An 18338-nucleotide genomic window follows, 5' to 3' on the forward strand; every position below is an offset into this window, starting at 1 on the left:
GGGAGTGCTGAAGCATATATTTTCCCTCCTTCTTCCTGCCTTGATTCCCCAATTGGCAAAGAGATGCCTAGCAAGAAATCTTCTTTCAGAATCAAATAGGTTTAAATCCTTTAACAAAACCCAAGTAAAAAAAAAAAATTCGAAAGAGCTGTAGAAGTGACAGCACTTTACACAGCTGCTGACAGCTACTTCAAGACAACTCCCTTAAGGAAAGTCAGGGAGAAAAAGCAAGCATCAGTCTACTCAAATCTGAATACACAAACCTTCCAATGAAGATTTGCACCACAAAAATAAGTTTGCTCCTCAGTGTTATCATCATGAGAAAAACAAGGACTTGCCAAGTATAACATGTATTACAAGCATTAATATATTTGCTGCATAGTTTACTCAGTGTTCTGCATGAAAGATATTGCTGCATGGCAGAAAGCAAAGACAACAGACTTGTATATATGATTTAAGATTTAATTAACTGCAGGATAACAATTTAGTAAAACATCACATTCCTACAAACAAAAGAGGAAGAGCAAAGGCTGCAGTGAACTTTTGCAGAAAGAAATCATTAACACACAAGGTAAACTTTTCAAGGGCACTTCCAGCAAATTTTTATCTTAAAACACAAAGGTGTACACATATAAAGAGGGTGTATATGTAAATACATGCACGCTTTTCAACAGATTGATTGCAGCATGCACAAAACCGCACCAAGTGAGTTCTCCTTACCTGTTCTGGTAACTGTAGTAAGTGGCATCTCGAGGGATTGTGCATAGCTGTTTGCCATAGCAACACAAAGTCTGTGGTGAGAATTCCAACTGCAAAGAGGAATGGGTCATCTTAGTACTCGTACGTGTTTTCACTTGTTCTCCATGGGAAGCAAGTGTGACCCTGATAACAATCATTTCCACCTTATTCTGTGCACAGATCTCACAGTACAGCAAGTGTATGAAGCGCTAGAGTCATAAAAACGTTCAGTGGGCTGTTATTCTCAAGTTAGCTCTTCTCCAAAGATGGAAAGCATATCAAAACAAGATAATGGAAATACACAGTCTCAACATACAGTGAAACAGAGAGCACTTCTGCAGTAACAAAACCACATCAGTTTAATTTGCAATAGCAAACGGGTTCACCCTAATCAAAATAAATCTTAAGTTACTTTTCCCCACCAAGGGCTTATATACAAATAGATGATTTAAGCACTAGATAGAATTAGAAGATTCATAAAAACCTCAAAATCATGATTACTCAGGATTGCTAAATCCTGGTAAATTTTCCCAATTTTTGACACACACTGCTAAAAACTGCAACCGCTGTATTTTTCCCCCTTCAATAGAAGGAAGCAAGCAGCAAACTAAAAATATTTCTTACCTTTCTTCCACAGCAGTAACCAAGGCTCTGCATAACTGGGTCAATTTCTTGCTCAAACACCTCTGCCAGTTTGGAACAGTACTTATATACCCGGGATGTTTTGCGGTTATACAGCCAGGCGTTATTGAACATGAGCCAGATGTCATCTACATATTGCCATGGTTCCTGATACTGTCCTGTGTCCAGCTTCCTCTTGATAGTAGAAAGGTCCATGGGGTTCTTCACTATGTCAAAATAATCCTGCAAGAATACACAGCGTATCAAAACATTACTACAGAACTATGTTGTGACGTGACAGCATGAGCATTCTCAGCATCTAAATCCTTCTGCAGTACATCAAGAAAAACAGGTTCCTCCTTAACTTAATTGTCAAACTGCTTGTGACACACAATGAAATCTCTAAGTAATACCGTATCACTCCCCAGTGCTTCCTTTTCACTATTCCTTTATTTCTCGGGCTCTATTGCTCTTCCATTCCTGATGAAATAAAGCCACTCTAATTTTAGTCAGCAAAACAAGTATTACAAAACAGAGGGAATGGCAATGTTTTTGCAGCCACTGTGATCTGAGGATATACACAAGAGCATTAATAGAAAGCAACTGTTTTTAGTAGACAGACAACCTAACAAACAAAAAGTAACTTTATTACATGATAAAAGATATCATGTCTCCTCTAAAGACTGCCTTTTTCCAGTCCCCCCCCATCAGTTATAGGACCACTTCTCCTACAAAAGTCCTCAGAATATGACAGCCAATTGAGAGCTCATTAAAGAATATTAGCAACGTTTATGCTTGCTTGTAACACAGCAGGCCTTGAGATTTTGCAGTATCTATCCTAAAAAAATAAACCCTACACCAAGACCAAATAAAACAAAACAAAAAACCAAAAATGTTTTTGGCAAAAAATGTTGCCCAAAGCACCTAAGTAGGACTTCTATGTGTATGTATTTGTGTATAAATAGTAAACTTGCGTGGTCAATACAGAGGTTAAAACACAGAGCCTTGAAGGACAGTAATGTCTTCTGAAGACAATTCTAAAAAAAGCAGAAAATTCAACCTAAACAAAAACTAGAAGTTGAATAGTCTCTTCCTTGCTTATAACAGATTAATAATCATTGATGGATTTTTTTTTTTTTTAAAGTAGTCTGATCTGCTTAATTTCCTACATATTCAGCCAAGTTTTATATATGATGAGAAATACCTATGGAATTCAGCAACAGAAGGATCACAACACAAAGTAACATTCATAAAAAGGCCACACAGCACTGGGGATCTGTTGGCAATCACTTCAATGTATGGTATACCTACTTATTTATCAAAAGGAACACAGAACTGAAAAAACTTCTAAAAACCAAACTTTCCTAAGTCAGAGGTTGTATGTTCCACTGCCTAAGCTAAACCTCTTCAAATGCATTAATATAAATATGTTAACAAGATGGACTTAAGCTGTTCTCAAACAGGTATGTCATAATATAGTAGTTTTAAATTAAAGCTGGGAAAGTATCTTGCTAAGACACTCACAGGAATTCCTAGTAGTTGGGGATCCACAGGCTGTCGAAATGGAAGAGACTCTGGATCCTGACGGTAAAGTGCCTCCAGTGTTGGCATAAGCGCCTGCCGCAACTCTTCTGGCTTGAAAACTTTTGAAAAACAATCAACATTAGAAAGATAGCAGAAACAGCTGTAAGGAACAAACCGGCTGGAAAATGTGAGGTCTGCGGAAAAGGACTACAGATAATAGGCTTAAGTTACTTAGCATGGCCTATTTATCCTCTGCAACACTGAGTTCTGAGGAGGGTATTAAAATGATCACTTGGACACAAGGAGATGTCCAAAATGTTAAAGAGAATCTTGTTTTTATCACAGAAAGACAGCACTGAATTTAACAGAGTCAGTTTACATTCCAGATACAGTCCCTCTCTGAGGTTCCAAGAAAAAATTGTCTAGAAAATCTGTAACTGAGGAGTATTTCAAATCTCTATTGTGTTGACAATTTTACTAAGGCTTAATGTCCAATACTAAAGGCTTAAAGAACTCACCCCAAGCCAATTACAAGCACATTTATTGTTAGACATTTTTGTCCAAAAGCCACAAAGAATCCATATAAGCCTACTGAGTATCAACAAAGAAAGCTCAAGTTTTTTTCCCCTAAGATTTCTCTATAGGGAGATGCAGTGAGTTTCAGCCAAAACAGTGTTCCCGCTTACTTTTTTTCTTAGACTGCCCAGCTGCTGGAGAAGACTGAGTAGCTGGAGTAGTAGGTCTTTCTTCCCCCTCTGGAACTTCAGTCTTCACTTCGGATTTCTTCTCGTCTTGCTCCAATGGCTCTGGTTTACATTCTTCCACGACTGGTTCTACTTTGACCTAGAAAGTAGTTTGGAGCCTGTCACTTAGTCTCCTATGAAGTCACCCATCCACGTTTCTGTCCTTTAAACCTATCTTCCATCCTGCCCACCACTCTTCGCTAGGATTAAGAGTATCTACTTTGTGGTCAAAACTTGCCTAAAACTCGAGCAGATGTGCTAGAATGTGTCTTTAAACACTGCAGTAATAGCCATGATGAGCTGCTGACCAGTTCTGAGCTGCAAGCAGACACACAGGTGCTCATCCAGCTCTTCAGGCAGGTCTGACGGTCTCTCATACACTGGGGCTGCCAAGATGACACCACTGGCAGCCTCACTGCTAGCTGTTCTCAGTGACAAGTTGTCAGAGCCCAGTAAAGCAGCCCATCATGTACACATAGAATCACAGAATCATTCGCAAAAGACCTTTAAGATCATCAAGTCCAACCATTACCCTAGCACTGCCAAGTCAACCACTAAACCATGTCCCTAAGCACCACATCTACACGTCTTTTAAACACCTCCAGGGATGGTGACTCAATCACTTCCCTGGGCAGCCTGTTCCAATGCTTGACAACCCTTTCAGTGGAGAAACTTTTCCTAATATCCAATCTAAACCTCCCCTGGCACAACTTGAGGTCATTTCCTCTCGTACTAGTATCTGCTATTCCAACATTTAACAGCTGCCAATAACATCTGAAGGACAGAACTGAGTGCCCTCTTAGACTGGCATTTACCAAAAAGCCTCACAGCTACAACCCTATTATCATGGTCCTTCCTGGAGCCACTGGTTTCTACCACCATTTCACCATAAAACAGAGACCCTTCTTTAGGAAGACATTGAGGAAGACAACAAAAGAGCAGCAGCAGGTAGCACCTACAGCTCTCACTGAACTCTGGAAGGAATGGCTTGCACGGAGACAGAAAGCACCTAGCTGTACTAGATAACGATGTTCTACCCAACAACTGGCCGACAATCTCACCTCAGATTTCTCCTCCATTTGCAACTCTGTTTGTTCTGGTTCCCCTTCATCTGTTTTAATATCCATCTTCACTTCCTGCAAGGGTGGCTGCTGCTGCTCTGGAACAGTCTGCTGAGAGTTCACCTCTGTGCTGCTGGTGGATGGGGGGTTGGACACCTGCCCATCAATGCTTACAGCTGGCTGTGAAAGCTGAGGGAACAAAAGACACGTTACAAACAGGCTTCTAACGAACTTATTTTTCTTTCTCTAATCTACCTTTTACCTATACTACATTTGTACCAAGTTTAAATGCACTCTAGTCCTTCTACTTGCCTCACCTGAAGAACACACTGCTGCACAACTCCAATTACAGAAAAACATGCAACAGAAACATGCACTGGAAGGCCTAGCATACAGAAAATTACATATTGTTTCTCTGTTGTACACCACCACTATGCACATGTAGACATTAACTAAAGACCTCATCCATGTTTCACAGTGAATTTCAAAACATGTACTAGAATTCTGAAAAATACTCCCTCTCCGTAAACACTAGATGATCTATAGACTTACCTTCATGCAACAAAGGTTACCTCCCAAATGCAAAAAAACCCTATTTTGATATTAAACATGCCAGGAGCTACCTCCATTATCACAGACTCGCACAAAAATAGAAGACCAACTGAAAATTAAACCTTACACTTAAACAGATGTACATACAGACTGGGGAACGAGAGGCTGGAGAGCAGCCCTGCGGAAAGGGATCTGGGGGTTCTGGTTGATGGCAAGTTGAACATGAGCCAACAGTGTGCCCTGGCAGCCAAGAGGCCCAACCGTGCCCTGGGGTGCATCAAGCATAGTACTGCTAGTCAGTCAAGGGAGGTGACTGTCCTGCTCTACTCTGCACTGGTGCAGCCTCACCTTGAGTACTGTGTGCAGTTTTGGGCGCCACAGTATAAAAAGGATATGAAGATACTAGAGAGTGTCCAAAAGAGAGCCACAAAGATGGTGAAGGGTTTAGAGGGGAAGCTGTATGAGGAGCAGCTGAAGTCACTATGTCTGTTCAGCTTGGAGAAGAGAAGACTGAGGGGAGACCTCATTGCAGTCTACAACTTCCTCACAAGGGGAAGTGGAGGAGTAGGCACTGACCTCTTCACCCTGGAGACCAGTGACAGAACTCAAGGGAATGGCAGGAAGATATGCCAGGGGAGGTTTAGGTTGGATATTAGGAAAAGGTTCTTCACACAGAGGGTGGTGGAGCACTGGAACCAGCTCCCCAGTGAAGCAGTCAGGGCGCCAAGCCTGACAGCATTCAAGAAGCATTTGGACAATGCCCTCAGACACATGGTGTGAATTCTGGGGTTGTCCTATGCTGGGACAGGAGTTGGACTCGATGATCCCTGTGGGTCCCTTCCAACTCAGGACATTCTATGATTTGCTGGGAAAGCACAATTAAAGTATTTCCTTACAGGTGTTGTGGGGTGCTGAGGCTGCAGCGCTGCTGTTGGTGTGGGAACAGATGCAGTCGTGCTCTGCTGTGACAGGGGTTGCTGCTGTTGCTCTGCAGAAGGGGTAACTGGAACTGGAGGCTGGACTTGTGGAGGCAACTGTGCCTGCGGAGGCGTTGGAGTCTGCCTTTGAGGGGGGTGCATAGTTTGCGACTGTGGTCCAGGTGGCATTGCCTGAGGAGTAGGTGTGGGGGCAGTAGTGGCAGCTGCTGTTGCCTGCTGTTGCTGTGATCCCAAGCCTGGGGGCGTGTGGTGAGGTGTTGGGGTTCGGCTAGGTACTGGAGAAGGAGAATTTCGGTGCATGGGAGGCTGTGGAAGAGGTGGGCAGTGAATATGGCTCCCTTGAGAACCTGGAGCCATTGCAGGAGAATTCACAGGACAGGAAGCACTGGTCATTTGTGCCTGTGGGAAAACAAGGATGCATTTGCAATGACTTGAAATAGAAAAGTGAGAGAAATTACTGTCAAATGGCTGCTTTCCCACAGTTACTGGCATACTTTTAAAAATGTGACAAACTGTTTTGTTTCTCTATTTCAAAAGGAGAAATGGTCTGTTCGATTTATTTTGCTCCACATGAACATAAAGCTAGTTTATAATTTATTCAGCTCTAAAAGAGAAGTTTCAACAGAATCACTTATACTTGTTGATATATTTAAAGAATGGCAGACCTACACTCTCAGTTCACAAAACATTTCCTTCTGCAGATTTGTACATCCTGAATATGGGACAACGCACCACAGTGAAAAACTGCATTCAAATACACTTACTGTGCCCATGCCCCCACCCCCAAGACTAGAAACTGAATTTATCACCAGAAATAAGTACAGCCGTAACTGTACCATTACGCGATTACAAAAAAACTGCATTGGTCAAGGAAAAAAGCTGTCACTCCACAATAATCTTGCCTGCAAACTAGGAAGAAGCATCAACGAGTAGCGTCCCTACTTCTTCCTGGCCTGAAAGGTTCTTGCTGAAAAGGGAGAGGGAAAGGACAGAAAGGAAACTGCGAGACTAAGTTCAGATCTTTAGTAGTGATAACCCTCCTATCCCCCAAAGCCAGCAATACACATTGGTCCTGGACAGACATGCCTTTTTATGACTTATTCCACCATCTCTTAATTTCTAAGGCTCTGCTGCTTCGCTGTTCAGCAAGAAATTCTTAACTACTGCATGCTAAGTAGCAATTTCTTCTTTGCTCCATAAAAACAAACTTAAAAAAATTCCTGTCACACTTAAACTTAAGCCTGAGAACAAGCCAACAATGTTTTGTTTCACCCTTGCCATTCCCCATACTACATTAGGAAAATGCAGAGTCTCAATAAACTAATTTGGTTTCCTGAGAAAAGAAGTTGTTCTCCGTTACTAGAAACTCAACAATGAAACCAGTATATGACATAGCCCACTGACACTACTTCCAGAAATCAGAAACTTACTTGAGAAACTGGTGTCTGATTGCCAGGCTGAGTCATAGGCATGCTCGCTGTGTTCATTCCCGGGGAAGAAGCAGGGAACTGGGTCTGTTGTAGAAACTGACTCTGACCAGAAGGCTGACCAACTCCTGGTTGCTGCATACGTGAAGGAAATCCCATCTGTTGGAAAAGAAAGGAACTCATTCCACACTATGTGCATACACCTCCATAACATTTCACAAAAAAATGATTTATCTTGTTGCAGAAATTGATGCTTGCCGCTTATCTGTGGGATACAATATGGAAAGCCTACTTATAGTGCTTCTCAAAAGACAGAAATTATTATGATTTCCCTTGTAAGCTAAGGAAAAAGATACTGATTTCAGATTGCAACTGTGATTTAAGGTTTTTTTTGTTCCTTGTTTTAATGATGAAACAACACAAAAAGCCAGTTAAACTTAATTTTTAGGCAATTTTTACCACCAAGATCTAAAGGCTTACCGTAGACCAGACCAATCTTTGAGTGGAGATGCAAAAGAAGGAATCAAAGGGTCACGAGAACTAAGAAATAATGCTTGATTTTTAATATTTCTTTTATTTATTTATTTCACAGAAACCACAGCCAACAGAAGCAAACCTGTGAGCTCAACACCCTGGACGAAATGCACTGACCTGGTTCATGGCCCCAGCCTGGCTTAGCTGTCCAGGGTGCTGAAGAGGAGCGGTTTGCCGGGGTCCCATCGGTGACAACTGCATGTTCATCTGGCCAAACTGATTCATTCCTGTGCATTTGTGCCAAAAAAACCACTTATAAACAAAGGCCTGAATTCTCCTTTGGGCACCATTCAACACTTGGAGAAGAAATGCTGTCAGTTTCTTCCCAACTGCGTTTTCTAGCAACCATTTTTTAAGCATGCAATACTATAAAGGTAATATTTCCTTCTATCAACCAGCTACAAGGAATAATTTTAAATATAAACTGTCCAAGCTACCATACTCCTTCAGAATACAGACTATTTTTTTCTCCCCACCCCTAAAATACTTGTTTCCACTGTTATCAAAGCTCTCAAGTTTGAAAACTACTGGAGTACACGATAAATAACTAAAGTGTCACATCTACTGCTGAAGATCAGCCTTCTACAGAAAGTTGCATTGTCTTAATTACATATTAGAAATTCACTTACTGAATCCCAAACTGTATCTTCACTTCCCTAAGTACTTTGTGTGTTGGCTACAATAATTCTTGCATATGTAACAAAAGGTTCTGTCCCCTCCTGCTGAGCAATAATTCTCACCATCTTCCCTCTGCCAACATCTCCTCATCTAACCTGGCTAGGCCTATCATGTTTGACTGACCCCACCATCCTACGTTCACACGATCAGAAGTTCTAAAGCATCAAGTTCTTTATTTAACAAAGCAAGCAGCTAAAGTGCAGCTCTTAAATTCACAAGATCATAAAGTGCTATTAGAGATACATATAGTTATGTAAGCATTACAAAATATAGATACCTAGTTTCTTAAATGGGAAAACTGCAGGGGAAACAAGGGCTATGACACTTCAAGCAAGAGCAGCCCAGTTCCAAGATTCCTTCAAAATCACAGCAGCGAATTTTCTGCAAATATTTACCTGGCTGTGCCTGCATGCGATTCATCATCTGGTTTGGCACATTGGCACGTATCAGGGTTGGGTCAGGAAGAGGACCATCTGGGGAAAAAAAAATACATTGGAATAAGATTATGGCACGTGGAAGACCGCCAGGTTTTATCCACCAAACATTTTAGTGAGAATTACACGCTAAAACCCATGTGTAAAAAAAAAAAGTACAGACACAGTCCAGTAACTCTAAACACTCTTGAAGAGTCCTCAAAGTGAGAAGCGAAACCAAAAACTTCCTTGAAAATATGAGCATGTCCCATTAACAGAAATATCCTCTGACTTAGAGTCAGCTTTCAGAAACTGAGGACAAGTTTGAAGTATGTTATCGAAGTATAACAACAAACTCAGTAGCTCATGAACATTCCAGGCCACAAGAACTTCTACAGACCACTCTACATTGTTATTGAACCTCTAGATTTGAAGCACTATGAAAGCTATATGGTTCAACAGAGCATTTATCAAAGCTCTGAAGTTTGAGAACTACTAGAGTATGTGATAAATAACCAAAAGTGTCACACCTACTGCTGAAGATCAACTTTCTACAGAAGTTATAGCAAATGAAGTCACAGCATTAACCTTTAAGAATCTTTCTTGGATCTTGGTAGTGCATCTCAGTAAATCCTGTTCTGACTTCAAGCATAAAAAGAGCCAGAACTGCATTTACCAAGATACATTCAAATTTAAGCAGGAGAAAAAGAACTCAGATGAAGTCTTGTAGCATATGCCTGGAGCTACTGGATCTTTCTGCAGTGTTAGGAAAAACACATGAAGTTTTGTCTCCTCAGTTGACTAATCCAAATTTTGACCCTATCTTCTTTAGACAATTTATTACAGTATCACTGACAGCTATACCTCTGTTTCCATGAGGTGTCTTAAGAACTCCATTCTTAACTGTAAAGTATTGAAGAACATGCAAGACAAAGAATCAAGGAGAAAAATCCTTCTGTTCTGAGAAGGAAGATCGAGATAGAGACACACTCGGGGCGGGGAGTGGAGAGAGCTGTGCTCTAGAAAGTACATTTGCAGAACTGTTGCACTTAGTTTTACGAAAGACTACTTCAGTCTCCAGAGCTGTCAGTCCAGAATCTTGGCGGGGGGGGGGGCAGATCTTAAAGCAGACTGGCTCAAACAGTTAAAAAATATTTGTTCTCTTTTACAGTTAAATCAGAGTATGGGATGTAATTTCATTTAGAAATGTACAGTTTAAAATACTGTATTTCAATTATTTACAGTATTTAACTGGAAATACAAGATTACAATGTCAGCAGATGCCTCTCTCCACTTTCTACCTAGAAATATCACCCAAATAATTTGTGTTACCTGTTTTTATCTGTTACCCAAATAAAAATATACCAGATACCTGAGAGCCTACAGCACCTTGTCCCTTCCCAATGTTGTAAAGAGACATTACACTCTTTAGCAGCATGATAGTTTTGATCATTAACTCTTCTCCAAAGTGAATTTTATTCTAATATACAAATGCATGGCTAGCAGGGATAATAATAAATAATAATAATAATAATAATAATCTGTTCAGCATTAGGAAGGTCAATTCAAGTAACAGAACTACTGTGAAATAGAAGACAGCTGCATGGGGAAAAAATTGAAATGTGGTTTTCATTGCATGCTGGAAAGGCCGTTTGTCTGAAAAAAACAAAACGTGGCACAGAACAAGCACTATCTAAACTTTCAAAGGCATAAATACCTAAGCACTCCAATCATCACACTCTCTGCTTAGCAACAATAATAATAGTGACGATCATTTTAAACACCACACAACTAAATATCATGAAAATATATTTCCCTTATAGTAACAGAAGTTATCTTTAAATCAATTAATTCTAGAGGTGAACCTAACGAGACCATTCAATGTATCCCAACTGTTCTTACTTGCAGACATCCCTGGCTGAGGCTGTCCCATGTTGGGCCCTTGATTCATGGGAGCCTGTGGCATGCCCGGAGCATTTGGGATCATGTTTTGCTTCTGCAGCCTGGTTCTTCGTTTCTCCTCCAACTCCTTCTGAATCTTATAGATCTTCTCCGCTAGTAAGTGATAGTACTCTGCCTGTTGGGGACCAATACAAGTCAGGAAAGGAGATGACACACACACTAAGTAAAGGCAACAGGTCCCAGTGATCCAAGCTTGCAAAACAGCCTTCCACACACACATTTCAGCTTGGGTGGGGGTGGTTCTCCTTTTGCAGGGGCTGCTGGGCAGACAGGAGGGCAAAAAGTGGCACTGCTCAGGGCACTGCTGGCAACCAACACCGGACATTTCTCTTCTCATGTCCAACACTTCTTTGGGAGAATCACAATGAAGAGCTTTCATGCTGCTTTTAGGGAACCCCGAGAAGTCTCAGGCACAGCACACCCCAACAGGCACCACCCCAACTCCTGGCACACCCAGGCAGAAGCTGCAGCTGGCTGGTTCCTAGACCCCATCCAGCAGCCCCTGAACATGCGGCCTCAGCCTGGGACTCTCATCTGTGCTTTCACCCCTCTTCCTCCCCAGTCACTACACAATCAAGGCATAGACACACATGACTGGATGACAGAGGATGGCATCTCACCCTGCTATTTGCTGATTCATACATATCACCTTCCACTTTCCGAGCATATGCCACCAGATTCTCCATACGTCGATCCTTCAGTGCTGCAGGGTCAGGAGTAGGAAATATGGCTTGGACTCTGGGGGAGAAAAAAAAAAAGCATGCAAGTGATTAGAATATCCCCAGATGGGGACATCAGCAATCTGAGCATAAAGCAGCCAGCAAATCTTCTGACAGACTACGGCACTGCTACTGCTCCTGGGGGACACTGCCCCGTGTAGATGGCTTGAGTACAGTGAGACACTTCCAGTACAACAGCCCCAAACCAGCAGATGCAGCTCCACCTTTCACACTCTTGCTTTCCCTTCTCACGGACCCTGACAAAATTCACTCCCTGGGCCCCTGGTTTTGGAAGCCAGGCTTCCTCCTGCCCCACACACACACCTCAGAGGCAGCAACTCACCTAACAGGAGACTGTTTTGATATTAGCTACTCACAATTTATGAACAAGGTGGTTTCGGAGATCCTGAGTAATGTCTTCATGCCACTGCTTTCGAATTCCAGTATTGGATGGTTGAGCTGTTGGCATGGCTCCCAAACTGGCAACGTTGGTGCTTTCACTCATCATAGGGCTTCAAAAACATAGCAAGAATTGAGGGCAAAAGTCTAGCCCAAGCTTAGTCATCTTACACTCATAGCCTCTTTTAGAATAATGTTAGGACAAAGTGCTAGTTCAGCCATTCTCTAATCAATGGACAAACTCTGCAGAAATAGCTGCATAGACACCAAAACAACACTGTGAAAGAGTACATGCTGTCCTACCCAAGGATTTGGAAAACTGCAACAAAAGCTACAAAATCCAAAGGGAGAGATAGCCATCAATGGCATTTACCCCACTGTTTATGCAAGAAGTGCCATGAGATCAAAACAAAATCACTGGGGTGCAAAGAATAATCCAACTTACTTCTGCGAATTCATGGTTGAATGTAACATTGAATCAGGCAGAAGATTAGGGGTTTGAACCCCTACTCCTCCATTCACTCCCATTGGATTTGCACCTAGAAAACAGAAGAATAAGTGTTCTTAAATGAACAGCCCATTTACTGCGCAAAATCAGTAATTGCTCCGCAATAGCAAGGGTCTAGACTTTCAAGTACTTTGACTTCTGTGAAGTGATTTTAATTACCTGTTGCTCTCTTTACCCTCTTTCTTTTACAAATTTAAAAAAAGTCTGAGGCACAACACTGGTGACATATAAGTGAAGCATAACACCATGTTTCTCCTCTGCACCTCTTCCTGAACTTTCCAACAAGCAAGCAATTTCAATTTGCTGCAGACCTTATGCACCTGAGTCCTTTTCTGTGACTCCCTAACTAAAGATTTGGCATTACCACCCACTTCTGTTTTTTTTTTTTTGTTTAGAAGTGGTTGGGTATTTTTGCCTTTCAGGGGCTTAGAATATATATTCACAAAGGCTTCAGAAACTTAAAAACATCGGCTACCACCTGCATCTGACAAGGTCCCCTCTCACCCACTCCATACTTAAGGATGCTACAACCAACTCCTGTTTCTATTAAGAAGGAAAATCTGACAATCCTTTTCAGGAAAAACCTCTACTAATTTGTTACATACCAAAATCTGCTTTTTTGAATCACAGCAGATCTCAATCACCATAAAAACTGCCTATTTTCTTCACACACTACAGTTAAGACTCATATAGTGAAGAAAAATGCAGCATATTTCTGTCTGGATCTTCTGAATAGATCACTTTGTGAAGTTGACAGTAGCATGAAAGCCATTACCAAGCTTCACATGCATTTAGGACATCTGAATCCTACAGAATCTGTATGTCAAGCAAAATTAGACGCTGCATACAAGAGAAATCCACTGAAATTAAGTACATCAAGCATAACACATACCTCTAATATCACAACCAAGTGTTTAACAGTCTTTTCATAAAGCTGCCTCCAGCCTCCTTGCCCTTAGTCACTTTTTTCTCCCTCCCAAATTCACTTTGCCATCTGAGCGCAAGCTGGTGTAGAAGGAAATGGTCAACCTTTGCCTTAACTCTCCCTTTTCAACTGCCAAAACCAACTATTAGTTTGATCTACTTAGGACCGCATCTTTTCACATTGCAGGTCTCACCAAATCCTGCTCTTTCTCCTAACCTAGCCATATTGTCATGTAGGCTGTGACCTGGTAACTCCTATCACACCTATTGTAACTCCCTCCTTAGCCACCCACTCCTAATAACGAAACAACAGTCAAAAAGTCTACACTCTCCGTGCTTGTCCTTTCTACATTAAGCTTCAGTCTTTCACTCTCCAAGAACTTTTCAACCCCATCTCATTGGATTTTCTTATCAGTGCTACAAGGAGTGCCCAATAAGAATGCACAGGCCAAACTCTGTGTCTATAAATAAAAAAAAAAAGCAGAGAACCATTTTGCTTCAGAAAAATGGACGACATCCCTTTCAACCTTTCAAGGCCCTCACTACAACATTTTGGAGCTTCTAGAAATTCATCTATTTGTAAAACACTAATGCACAGTAAAAATCCTTATTATTTTAATCTAATTGTTATAAGACTAAGCTCTCAGGACCCTTCCCCCCGCCTCCTATTTCAAAAAAAGGCTTTGCACACTGGAAGGCAAAATTTTAGCAGTATACAAATCACATGCAACCTAAGAGGACCAGTCATCTCATTAACAAGTCTGCTCTACCCAACAGCCTTTTCCTGAGTAACTCAGGAGTAGCACGTCCTTTGATGCAGAAACAGCACATGAAACCACAGCCTGCAGCCAACTGCTCCTTCCCTCTGCAATCTCCCAGGTCCTTCCCCATGGAATGCCTGTGCATACACAGCACTCATTCTGTACACAAGGTTGTCATGGGGCATATAGGCAGGATCACTGCAATCCCATACAAGCTTGTGATGAATCTCTACCAGCTCATCTTTCCTCTTTTCCATTAAAAAAAACCCACACCTCTACTTAAGCAACTCCAGCAAAGAGCTAGGGGTGAGAAAAATTCCTCTGATGTAATCTCAAACTATCAAAATTACATTTGATGGTTAAAGGTTACTTCATTTGACACCAGTAACAGCCAGGTTAGAACCAATTGCACTGCAAATTAAAATTCTTATGTAGTCTTTTGTAATTTTGCAATAAGCCACCCAGACAATTTACAGTTATGTGAGTCCACATGACAGGATTAAGAGAGAAAGTCTGTTATTTACTACTTTTCATTTTTATAACAAATATCACATATCTGAGATACAACTGTAAAATGCTGCAATCTGAGTGACAAGGAAGTGCACCTGAATACAGGCATTCCAATGCGTGCATTTCCAATTAAAAACTCCTACAAAGCCCAAAAGTTGCATTACAGTATAATTATAAAGCTACAAATCAACATTAAATAAAATGCTTTGGAAAACTGGTTCTCAAAAAAAAAAGTCATTTTTCCAAAGAAAATACTTTTCCCAGAGAACTTGTTTGCCAAGAGCAGGCATCTGGGCCCTCTAATGTTCCTGTTCCCCTGAGTAGCTTGCTATCTCAAGTCTAAAATATTGCAAAGCCATACCTTTTGCAAATTAACTAGCAGTATTAAGCTAGTAGGTTAAGAAAATCTGCATTAAACGTAGCATGGAAAAGTTTCCTGTGGTTTGTATTTTAACACTAACAGTTAAACTTACTCATAGGATTCATAGGGCGCAGACCCTGTGCTGACTGTCCTTGTTGCTGATTCTTCACTTGAGCCTGGGGCTGTGTCTGCATCTGGTTCCCTTGATAGGTCAGTCCGAGGGCTGCATAGGCTCTCTCGATGGAGCTGGGGTCTATCTGACTGGTAGTGTTTATGCTGGGCGTTGTCTGCTGCCCCACGCCCACAGAGCCAGTATTTGCAAGTCCTACTGCAGCTCCGCCCAGCAGCGCTGAAAGAGAATACCAAGTTAGTAAGTACAGCAGGAGGTAGCCAAGGAGGTCCAAGAAAACAGGAAAAGAACATAAAGAATGCACTGGATGTTCAGAACTAAAACATCTCCTTCTAGGAACATGGAGAGAAGAGGCCAGGTCTGGAAAACCTGTCATAAAACAGGGAGACAGGTTTTGACCCAACCAGCCATTCCAACAACATGCTGTTTTCCCCTTGAGCTGCTGAGAGGAAATCCCACTCTAAGTATTTGGGACACATCTGTTTGCTTCAAACCGAAAACAGAGGCACACCATGTCACAGAGGCTAAAGGCAGAAGGGTACATACAGCTCTTCAGCAGCCATTGTAATGCCTTTTTTTTTTAAATTTTCTTAAAACAAGAAATAGCTCAACATTAGTCATGAGAAGAGCCTAAAGCAATATTAAGAAAGTAGAAAAAAAGAAAACCATGAGGTAACACAATGATAAAAATATTGCCAAAGATTTTGGCAGGAAAACCAAGGGGACACAAAGAAAATGGGGAAGAGACATCTGATGCAAACAAAGGATGAAGACAAAACCAAATATCATGAGGGCTGAAATGACACAATCCTCTGTGTGTGCACATCTGTCTCCAGAACCTGTCCAGCTGGAAGAGGTGGTAGTGAAAAGCCAATCATTTGGTTGAGAGCGCCATGACTTGTTTACCCTTAACACTCTCCTGCTAGGAAAATCCAATAAAGTTAGAAAGCTTCCATAAACACTAGCTATGAGACAGAAAGACACTCTGCGACTCTAAAGCAAGAGGAAAAATCATATTACATGTTCCCACGTTCAAGAGCATCACCAGTATCACCTGGGTACAAAAAAGTTTAATTCCCAACGTGCATTTTGCAGTTTATCTAATACACAGAATTCCGCAGCAGACTTACATTGTTGATTTCTTTTGTCCCCAGCGTTTTTGAGAGGCAAACATACAGGACAGTCATGTCTCGTACAATTCTTCCAGTGGGAGATGATTTGTCGGGAAGACGCGCAATGTGCCACTGAGAAAGGGAGGGAAATGTAAAACTTTTATGAACTACTGCCAGTATCTCCACATGGTCAACACAAACTTGGTAAGGAGCAATTATTTCTCTCAGGGCACACATCTATATCAACAGGGGTCAGTAAAGTATCACTTGGAATAGTTCAGCACCAACTAGCCCTGAAAATGTAGCCAGATTTCTTCAAGTACTGTTGGCTCAACTGAAGCTTACTTGAAAGCTCTATGTTATACACCCAAGCCTATGTCTCCCTGGCTCGAAGAACATCACCATACACACCAGGTAGACTGTACCAAGTAATTGAGATGTCAGCAACTGGCACAACCCAGACAAGCCTAGGCTACCAAAAAGGTCGCATACATTTTCCTTGGCTACTAGGATAGACTGAAAATTCACCAGTGCCAGTAGCAGCTTAATTCCTGACTAGCTATGCCTTGAGATATGTCTCTTCTGTTTAAGGGATACAGGTAGACTCCTACCTGCAGATTCCTGCTTTGTGTCTAGCCTTACCAGAAGTGTCCAAAAGATCTTACAGTGAGTTACAAAGTTAAGCAGATCTTCACTCATCTCCTTGTGCTGTCTTGTCCCTCTCACTTGCCTAAACTTCAAAGGCTCAGAAGTTTATGATCTCCATTCTTAAGGGGACAGATAAGTTAAAAAAAATTCTACTTCCCAAGCCATCCACTAGTTCTCCATCTTTTCTAGGAACCCTTCTCATCCTGCAAATGTTGACTGCATCTATATAACCACTGCTCCACTTACCCTGGCAAGATTTGCCAGCTTGACAATGTGTCATGTGGTTCAGGACATTCTTCATGGTTCGGCAGTGAGGGAGGTTGCACTGTCGCACCTCCCCGTTGGCCTGTTCTCGCCGCTGACACTTGTGAGCATGTAAGAGGAGAACTAGTTGCTGCTGAATGAGTTTTCGTTTTTCTGGATCTGCTGTCGGTGCTCCAGATCCCATTCCTTGAGAAGCTGCTGGTCCCATCCCAGCTTGCTGAACTTGGGGAGCCTGCTGCTGGCCCTGAAGAGGGTGGAAAGAAAATTCCCAGAAATAAAATCTATTTTTGAGAATAATCCATTTAGCAAATCAACAACAGCAAAAATCAAAGAAGAGAAACAACTACTACATTCTGTGATTAAGGGAATATCCCACTTATCTGTAGTTCTGGATGACCCATATTAAATATACCCCTTAGCAACCATCCTGGCAATGATTCTCTTGCCAACCACAATTTCTTCCCCATATGACTCTCCTATTCCTATCTCTTGCCTTATCAAAGACCAGCAGAACTTTGCACAGGCTCACAGGTTAATTTGCAGTGCTAGACCAACCAGAAAATATTAATAGCACTTAGACCTCAAATCTCCTTCTCATTTGGGAGTCTAGAAAGTTGCATCCACAATTCTTGCCTTAATGGAAGAAAGCATCTTTTAGAGAGAATTGAGTTTTCCCTCTCTTTCAGTATAAGGTACCTCACAATTTGACTGTTCCCAGAAAAGGAGAATGAAGGGGAAGTTATGGAAACCTTTTTCCATCAGGGAACTTGCATGTAGGCATTCAAAAAAAAAAAAAGCATCTCCTAGTCTC

General features: G+C 41.6%; 1 protein-coding gene across 4 annotated transcripts in view; it reads right to left on the reverse strand.

The window, feature by feature from the left end:
* Positions 1-18338, reverse strand: part of EP300 (E1A binding protein p300) — a 66128-nt gene that overhangs the window by 20749 nt on the left and 27041 nt on the right. For all 4 annotated transcript variants that reach the window (XM_068400551.1, XM_068400550.1, XM_068400548.1 and 1 more), the window contains 16 exons: positions 17510-17771; positions 16634-16747; positions 15486-15722; positions 12755-12848; positions 12288-12422; positions 11812-11929; positions 11132-11306; positions 9212-9289; positions 8256-8365; positions 7608-7763; positions 6136-6576; positions 4688-4876; positions 3570-3726; positions 2884-3002; positions 1363-1602; positions 721-809 (listed from right to left, as the gene is read on the reverse strand). In XM_068400551.1, the coding sequence (XP_068256652.1) occupies positions 721-809; positions 1363-1602; positions 2884-3002; positions 3570-3726; positions 4688-4876; positions 6136-6576; positions 7608-7763; positions 8256-8365; positions 9212-9289; positions 11132-11306; positions 11812-11929; positions 12288-12422; positions 12755-12848; positions 15486-15722; positions 16634-16747; positions 17510-17771 (2714 nt within the window). The remainder of the gene's footprint in view (positions 1-720; positions 810-1362; positions 1603-2883; positions 3003-3569; positions 3727-4687; positions 4877-6135; positions 6577-7607; positions 7764-8255; positions 8366-9211; positions 9290-11131; positions 11307-11811; positions 11930-12287; positions 12423-12754; positions 12849-15485; positions 15723-16633; positions 16748-17509; positions 17772-18338) is intronic.

This window comes from Nyctibius grandis, chromosome 5 (assembly GCF_013368605.1).
Source record: "Nyctibius grandis isolate bNycGra1 chromosome 5, bNycGra1.pri, whole genome shotgun sequence".
Taxonomy (NCBI): domain Eukaryota; kingdom Metazoa; phylum Chordata; class Aves; order Nyctibiiformes; family Nyctibiidae; genus Nyctibius; species Nyctibius grandis.